General features: G+C 35.0%; 1 protein-coding gene across 1 annotated transcript in view; it reads right to left on the bottom strand.

Annotated features, from left to right (window-relative positions):
* The window catches only part of LOC106877076 (uncharacterized), a 262,423-nt gene that overhangs the window by 199,132 nt on the left and 54,109 nt on the right, over window positions 1-9,182 (bottom strand). The window contains exon 4 of the mRNA XM_052973794.1: window positions 8,323-8,480. Coding sequence (XP_052829754.1) covers window positions 8,323-8,480 — 158 coding nt within the window. The remainder of the gene's footprint in view (window positions 1-8,322; window positions 8,481-9,182) is intronic.

Raw genomic sequence — 9,182 nt, forward strand, 5'->3', positions numbered from 1 at the left:
AATTATTTCGTTGCAGACCTCCTTTGGGTCTTTTTATTATCACTACGACATACATAGTCCCCAGTTGGTAACATTGAATTCAAGGCCCTCCTAGATGAGAGACTGGCATTCCACTTAATGTCTATGTTCCATGCTGGCATGGATTGGAGAGTTATTAATGTAGAAATATGGTATCGTAGCTACTAACAGTTGAGGGTTGCGTAGTCTAGACGGCGTTTTTAGATTTCATTATTCTCTTTAACCCGGGCAAAGCCGGGTATTTCTGCTAGTACATAATATAAATTTCTCACCTCAGAAATATAGAATTATATTATCCAATCAGTACAGAGCCAACATAAGACATAGTGTTGTATCTCGTCAACATTGCTATGTCCTTCTTTGAACACACTGTATATGCCACTTTATAACATGTACTTATAACAATACAAATATAAATCAGAAACAACACGTAACAAACAATATCTCTTCTTAACAACTTCTACGACTGTCTTCACAAAGCGCTTGCACAAACCACACTATCCCTCACTGACAGTACGCATGCACCTTTATACGGTTTAGGACAGTTGACACATGGGTGTCAGGATTTCACTACATCTCCCTTTTTTGAGTTTGACTTTCATTGGAAGTCAATATCTTATTTTTATTTATTATCTTTATTACCACTTCTCCCCACTTTTTTTTTCAATTCTCCAGGAAGAAATTGGAATATTTTTTTTGTTTTCGGTCTACTTGCAAAAGTTCTGTTTGCTTTCTTTTAGGAAGTCACTATACTCATTAGTTCAATTATTCCTTGAGGCATTGGGACATCAAAAATGTCATAAAGAAATTCCATTGGCTCTTCATGTCTTATTCTTTCTTCTGTAAACTTTTTTCAGTTGGTTTAGACACTTGTGTTCCCATATATGACTTTTTACTATGTACGTTATTTTTCCTAAATGTTTACTTATCATACCTTCTTCCCAACCTTCCTTTCTGTTTCTGTATATTTAAAAAAAATCCTTGTCACAAATTTTGAAGTATTTCATCTTATTTTTGGTGTTTCTCTCCATTTTTCCTTTTCTTTTCAGTAGTAATTTGTCAAACACTGACCTGACTTTCCTGTTGAACATTAGTTCAGCTGGTAACATAACTGATGTGGTGTGGGGGTTAGGTGATATTCAGTAGACACTTAAGGATTGCGTCAATACAGTATCAGCTAGTAGTTCATTTCTAGGCTTTTTTCAGCTAGTCCATTCGATCTTGGATGGTATGGCAGAGTAGTAATATGCTCCATTGCATGCATTTTGCAAAAGTTTTAAAATTCCATTGATGTGAACTGTATTTCGTTATCAGACACTATGGTGTCTGGGACACCATATCGTGCAAAAAGTTCATCCAGAAATTCCATCATTACTTTGAAGGTTGGCTTCCCACATTTACATATTTCTGGCCATTTCGTGTAACTATCCACGACTATTAGATAATACCCTCCATTTAATGGTCCTGTGAAGTGTATGTGTAATCTTGACCAAGGTACATCCGTGTTGGGCCAAGGTGGAATTTTTATAGGTGGTGCCTTTGCTGCCAAGGGACAAACCTTGCAGGCTTTCACCAATTTTCAATATCCTGATCCATATTTGGCCAGTAAACATAGCTTCTCATCAATACTTTCATTCTCGCGATTCCTGGGTGTCCCATGTGGAATTCTTTTAACATACGGTTTTGCAAAGAAACAGGTATTACAACCCTCTGAGCATACATAAGTATGTCATCACATATCGAATACCATTTTGAAACTGTGTTACAATCGATCACGTAAGTTTTTGTATTTGTTTCAAACTTCACCTCTCATTACAAGCAAATCAGTTTACAATCAATTTTTTGAACATAAAATGTCTTGGGTGACAAACTGTCTCAAGTAATTTCATATCCTGGTGTTGGTTAAATAATTTAACGAAGCAGGGGGAAAAAAGGATTTACACGATACACTACGATTACTGTTACACAAGGTTAAACGCTCTCTGCCAATGGCTCACAGTGAACTGCTTACTCTCAATTGCTGACAGTTCTTTATTTTATAGCAATGTGTCAGTCCACTTTCAGTTACTCAAGTGGGTGGTTAGAATCCTTCCACAACATCTCCCCTTTTTAGAATTAGTCTCCCCTAACTTCTCTCCTTTTGAGAATTAAACTCTACTCAGTTTTAATATCGCTTATGCTTACAGTTTAATTCCAGTGTTTCCATCTTTTTCCCGTTTTCTGGTGCTAGAATGTGTAGTTTCAAATTGTTTAGGTGTTGGTAGCTCAAATGTATTGTACAATACTTTCATGGGTATTTCATTTCTCATGACTGTTTCTTCCATGAATCTTTTTCTAAGTCGGTTTACATATCTTTTATAGTCAACATTTTTTTTCTTTTTACCAGGAATAACATTCTTCCAGCTTGTTTAATAATTACACCGTCCTCCCAGCATTCTTTACCATATCTATAGGTTTTAAAAATAACTTTGTAACCTAACTTGAAGAATTTTGAAGTATATTTGTTGTTCACCTTTTTTCTATTTTCACTCAGTATCAATTTATGAAAAGCAGGTCTGATCTTTCAAGGAACCATCAATTTTGCAGGTGACATTCCAGACAGAGCATTTGGATTAGATGTTACACGGTACACTTCTGTAGAGTGGATGGCATTATGACTCTTTGTGTGTACATCACACATTGTCACACATCTAGAAAGGGTTCAAAGTTGTGTTGTGCTCAGTAAAATGCATATTTTTATCTCTTTTAGCCCTTAGCAATACTTTCATTTTTTTAATGAATTTATTGTTTTCTGGTTTAAATTTTGTCTTGCAATGTGACTAACAGTTCACACATGATGTCACACAAAACATTTTTAATTTCATTTTCTGCTCACAGTGCAGTAATCATGGTATCTTTATGTGGTTAAGCATTTTTTGAAATCAGTCTTGAGAAACAATCAGCATGACCTAATTTCTTAGAAGGTGTATACTTCATCTTAAAATCATAGTTTAATAATATAGTACCCCAGCATTGCAACCTATTAGCAGTATGGGTAGGAATTCCTTTCTATAATAACAGACAATGATCAGTTTGTAGTCAAAAACTTCTGTTTTAAAATCTATGGAATTCTTTTACAGCAAAAATAATCGCTAGAGTCTCTTGCTCAATTTAGCTGTGATTTTTTACTGCTGATATCAGAGAATGTGAGGCATGGACTACCAACTTCATGTTACTATCTTTATATTTATGTAGCATTACTACTCCTATACTGTACTCAGAGGTATCTGAAGCTATTACAATCTCCACTGCAGGATTGAAGTGTGCTAACGACAAATCAGATGTTAATATTTTTAAAATTTTGTCGAATGCCTTCTGACAATTTTCAGACCAGTTCCACTTTACATCTTTTTTTTAATAGATTATTTAGTGAAACTCTTACCTTATGCATATTTGGAATATAACTTTGGTAATAACTTTCCAGTCCCAAAAAGCTTGTAAGACTGCTATAATTGTCAGAGGGGGCATATTTTTAATTGTGTCAATGGATCAGGTCCATGTCCATTTTTGTCAATGATTTGTCCTAAATATTTTATTTTCAGTAAGAAAAATTCACACTTTTCTTCAAAGTAATGTCTGAACCCTAATTTTTACACACACCTATTTTATGTGCTCTACATGTTGGTCCCAGCATTCACTTTTTATGAGTAAACCATCCAGATATGGAATTGCAAATACACAGTATGCTAACATTGCATCCATAATCTGTTGAAGAATTGCCAGTGCGACTTTTAAAGCAAATGGTAACCTGTTGTATTTATACAGTCCTTTATGTGTGTTAATTGTTAGGTATTTAGAGCATTCATCGTTTACTCTAATTTGTAGGTATGCATCAGAAAGAACCAATCTAGAAAATATCTTGCCACTGTTTAATTTCACAAATATGTCCTCCAGAGTAGGTAGTGGATAGTGGAACATTTTAAGACATTCATTTAAACCAGTGGAAAAATCAGCACACATTCTGATTTTACTATTTTTTTTGTTAACCCTTTCGATACTAACCTGACTATAGCTGGCCGAAAAATATTTTGGTTTATAAGACCAACCCGGCCGTAGCCGACTGAGCGTACCCATTGTTATTTAAATGTAATTTGAACACAAATCTTGTTAGTACATTTGTGAAAACACGTAATTTCACTTTGTAAACAGTTGAGTTATGGTATCCGACACTGTTTGGCGTGATATTTGAACTCGGTGAATTTTGGAAGATTTTTTTTCCATATTTTTTCAGCATTGATTTTTTTCAACTTTGAAAATGGAGAGGGGTTTCATGCTATGAAGCAGTGACTCCAAATTTGAAGACTTTTCAATGGAAGATATGGAGATATCGAGAAAAAGAATGAATGAGGTACAAAAGTACGTGGTAAATGAAAATGAATTGGATATTTCTGTATCCGAAACCGAAAGCAGTGATTCTGAAGAAACTGAAAGCGGCGACAGTGACAGTGAGGATGATTTTACACTAAAATGGAGTCAAAACTTTAAAAATGTTTTTATTAACAATTTTTCTGAGGAGACAGGGTCTACTCATAGTCTTTCTCAAGAAGCGAAACCATTAGACTTTTTATTCTTATTTTTTCCAGCATGCTTGTTTGAAGCAATCACTGTGGAAACAAACCATTACGCAGAATGTAAACAAGCTGGAAAAAAAGATAGCTTGTAGTTTCCCACAACCGTAGAAGAAATACGGGCATTTTTTGCCATAAATGTTATTATGGGTATAACACAGTTACCCAGGATTACAAATTACTGGAGCAATCAGGAACCTTTTGACAATCAGTATGTTTCCAGTATTATGACCCAAATATGATTTGTGAAACTGAACCAGTATTTACATGTGAAAGACACTAGCCGTACCCCAGTATGTGGAGAACCAAACTTTGATCCCATATTTAAAACAACACCCTTCATTGACTGCGTTCAAAATGCATATAAAACATTTTACAACCCTGAGAGATACTTATCTGTCAATGAGGGCACGGTGGGGTATAAAGAAAGGGTACATTTCCGACAGTATATGCCAGGAAAGCCCACGAAATGGGGGATCAAAGTTTGGAAAATTTGTGAAGTAAATACTGGGTACTGCTGTGGATTTAGTTTTTATACAGGAAAAAGAGACAATAATGTTAGTCAGCAAGGTCTAGGGTACGAAGTGCTTTGGAATTTATCACTTCCATACCATAACCAAGGCCATATATTATTCTTTGAATGATTTTTTTAGTTCGGTCAAACTTGCAGTGGATTTAGAAGCTGTGGCAACGTATACGTGTGTCACAGTAATTGCTGCAGTTGGATATAAAAAAAGCAAAATTTTAAAAAGAGGTGAAATAATCCAACGGCAGAAAGGAAGTCTGCTAGTGACCGCATACAGAGATAAGAGGCAGATAAATTTTCTATCTACCGGTGCACAACCATGTGTAGATGAAAATGGCACCCTGTTTGTGAACCATGATTATAACAGGTACATGAGCAGTGTGGATCAGCTGAACCAGATGATGAGTTATTATCCGGTTGGTAGACCGGGTAATAAATGGTGGCGATACCTGTTTTGGTATATAGTAAACATGAGCATTGTAAATACATTAATATTATATACCAAATCAGGAGAGGCTCGCAAGTGGTGCAACCACCTGCAGTTTGGAGCAGATGTAGGAATGCAGTTGAGGGCAGGTTATTCTTCCAAAAAAATAACTGCAGGAAGGAAAAGCAAAGCCTGCCAGAGAGAAATCCTTCTGAGTTCAGCCGATCTACATAAATTAGAAAAAATTGGGGGTCGCAAAAGGCAGTGCAGTGAATATCTACATAAACAAAGATAAACTCCCAGTGGACGGCCAGTTGAAACGTCTTTCCAATATGCATTCTCATTTCTTTATTGCCCACAAGGGGCTAAACATAGAGGGGACAAACAAGGGATTAAGTCGATTACTTTGACCCCAGTGCATAACTGGTACTTAATTTATCGACCCCAAATGGATGAAAGGCAAAGTCGACCTCGGCGGAATTTGAACTCAGAAGATAAACAGACGAAATACTGCTAAGCATTTAGCCTGGCATGCTAACGTTTCTGCCAGATTGCAAGGTTGCAGTATGTAGAGTGGAATGTTTTACAACTTTCCATGATAGAAATATTGTGTGAATATTGTATATATGTATTATTAGATAGTATAAATATTTTTCAAATTTACTTCGTTTTACATTTTATTTTAATTTACCAGGAATTTAAATTTACCTGTAATTTTAATCAACCTGTAATTCTAATTTGCCTGTAAGGTTAGTGACCAGTTTTGATTTAATTTCTATTTTAAATCTTTGTTATATATGTTCCTGTGTATTCATATATGTGTGTGAGTATATTTCATTTAGTTGATGGATTTCATATTCTAGTTTTCTTCAAAAACAAATTCCAGTATTTCAGTTTATTTTACCTTTATGGTACACCTGTTCTTCTGTGCATCAAATTCAACTGATAATCTTGTGAAGTGCACAATTCTTCTATAACAAAATTTTGTTGCATACCCAATTGAATATTAGCTGACGACTCATTTTCTATGACAATGTTTAAACAAAATTTTAATATTTTTACATTTTGCTCAGTTCACCTGGATTTACCTGTAATTAGAGTCACTTTGAGACAAAAATTATGCAATAGAATTAAGAACCCTTTCTTGAATTATGTTCCAAATATCAAAATATGTTGATAAGTAAAAAAAGTTACAGTTGTTTAATGAAACTGGTCTAAATTCATGATTATTTTAGAACTTAATTGAAACTCATGAGGGCTGTATTTTGGTTAGAAATATAGTAACAAAAGGGTTAATGTACACAGCTGGTGCTGCCCATTGACTATATTCTACTTTTTGAATAACTCCATGTTTATCTGTTCTAACGCTGCGAAAGGTACAGTTTGCTTTGGTTTAAAGCATTTTATATTTTTCAACTGACAGTTACATTTAAAATGTAGACCACTGCACCCATAACATGGATATGGTCTTGACATTTTTTCTCTTTTTTCTTATTCATTAACAGTTAACACATGGCATTCTTCTGCTACTTCCAGTGGAGTTAATTTTTGGTTCTGTTCTAATTTTGTTAATATCCAGGAACATATATCTGTATCTTTGCTTGCAATTAACCCTTGAACAAAAATTAGACATTTGAACATGTCTGGGGTTAATTCATTTAATTTAAATTGTTCATACTCTCTTTTAACAACCCCAGCATAGGTGGAAAAATCTTCATCATCTTTTTTAACAAAATTTAAACACTGCCAGTGAGTATTGAACAGGGAATTTCTTTCACTGATAATTTTCAAGAAAAAATTAGTTGTTTCATTGAAACAAATCTCACCTGGTTTCTTTGGCAGAATATAGTTACTATAGTTTTCATGTTCAGCAAGGGATAACTTTCTTAATAGTTGTACTTTTTTCTCATCAGACTAATTTTTACATTCTTCTTTGAAAGTTTCTTCATATCTTTGAAAATATGCAAAGAAGGTCATCTCTTACTCTGGTTTATAGCTGAATTCTTCAACTGAATTTGCTACTCTGTCTGGGGAGTAAGAACCTACAGTATTTTCCAACTTCTTTTAGTCACTTGGAGGTGGTTGGAGTCCTTCCACAACAAGTAATGAACACACAAACCAGCAGTAATGGTTGGCAACAAGCTAGCAGTATCAGCAAGAGAGTGTCAGTTGGTGTTTAGTTTTCACTCAGTGCACATCCCTGCTTGAATTCACTATGCCTTCTCTTGAATTTTCTATGGGGAAAACAGTTTTAGCCTACAGATATTTCAGGTGATGAACAGCCTTCAGGAACAAATCAAATTCATAAACCAAGGTTCCACTGGATATAAAAACACCAATTCTTCTACAGGGTAGTTGAGGAATAGTAAAATATTTTACTTTAGAAACAATGTATGACCTATTAGTTCAAAATCTAGAACAACCATTATCATTCACCACTAGATAAAAAATTAAAATCAAATTAACTAGAGTCTGTACAGTGATTTTTCAGCCTACTAGAAATAGCAACCACATTTCTTTCAAATCATACCATACATTCTTAAAAAAAAAAGAAAAGAAAAATGTGGAAAATATTAACTAAAATAGTCAATGCCTAAATAAAGAAAGACAAGATAATCATGACCTGAACTTCTTCGATCCTAGATATGCTTGATCGAGGTTGACTTGATCAACACTATCTAGATAACAAATATAATAAAGGAGAACTTAAAGAAATTATGTAAGAAGGACAGTAAAATGTTTACCTTTCCTGAGAACAGAGAGCAGCTTCATAAAAGACATGTGAGGCTGGATACGGTCTTTTACTGGCTAAATCAACTATATGCTGGACAGTACCATGACCAATGCTTTTTAAATTCTTCACAGTATAATGATGGCAGAGAGCATTTTCAATTAAATTATTCTGGAAATAACAGAAGTTAAAGTATAAATTACAATTTTGGCTTAAAACCAAAGTTCAGCTACCATATTGATTTCTTACCTAAGCTTAGGGCCTCAGATTGATAAGTAAAGAGCATTCATGAGTAAGTGAAATGGCTAAGACTAGTATTTCAAACTGATTCATAAAATTTAAATCATTGAGATCTTGACTTTTACACTAGAAGTTTCAGAATGTGGTTTTAAAGACAGGAGATAAGTTTGTATCGTGGGCAAGATATAGCTGCAACAGAAACCAAAGACTATATAGGAGTTGTGAAAAAGAAAGTAAAATTCAATAGTGAGCCACTGATTGGAACATTACTGTGAAAAAAAAGTTAGTCTATCAGCACATGGCATTACTTTCCATTCATCATCATCATCATCATCATCATCATCATCATCGTTTAACGTCCGCTTTCCATGCTAGCATGGGTTGGACGATTTGACTGAGGACTGGTGAAACCGGATGGCAACACCAGGCTCCAGTCTAATTTGGCAGAGTTTCTACAGCTGGATGCCCTTCCTAACGCCAACCACTCAGAGAGTGTAGTGGGTGCTTTTACGTGTCACCTGCACGAAAATCCTACGGGAGCCAGTCAGGCGGTACTGGCAACGGCCACGCTCAAAATGGTGCATCTCATGTGCCACCCACACAAGAACCAGTCCAGGGGCACTGGCAACGATC

The sequence above is a fragment of the Octopus bimaculoides genome, chromosome 17, assembly GCF_001194135.2.
Source record: "Octopus bimaculoides isolate UCB-OBI-ISO-001 chromosome 17, ASM119413v2, whole genome shotgun sequence".
NCBI lineage: Eukaryota > Metazoa > Mollusca > Cephalopoda > Octopoda > Octopodidae > Octopus > Octopus bimaculoides.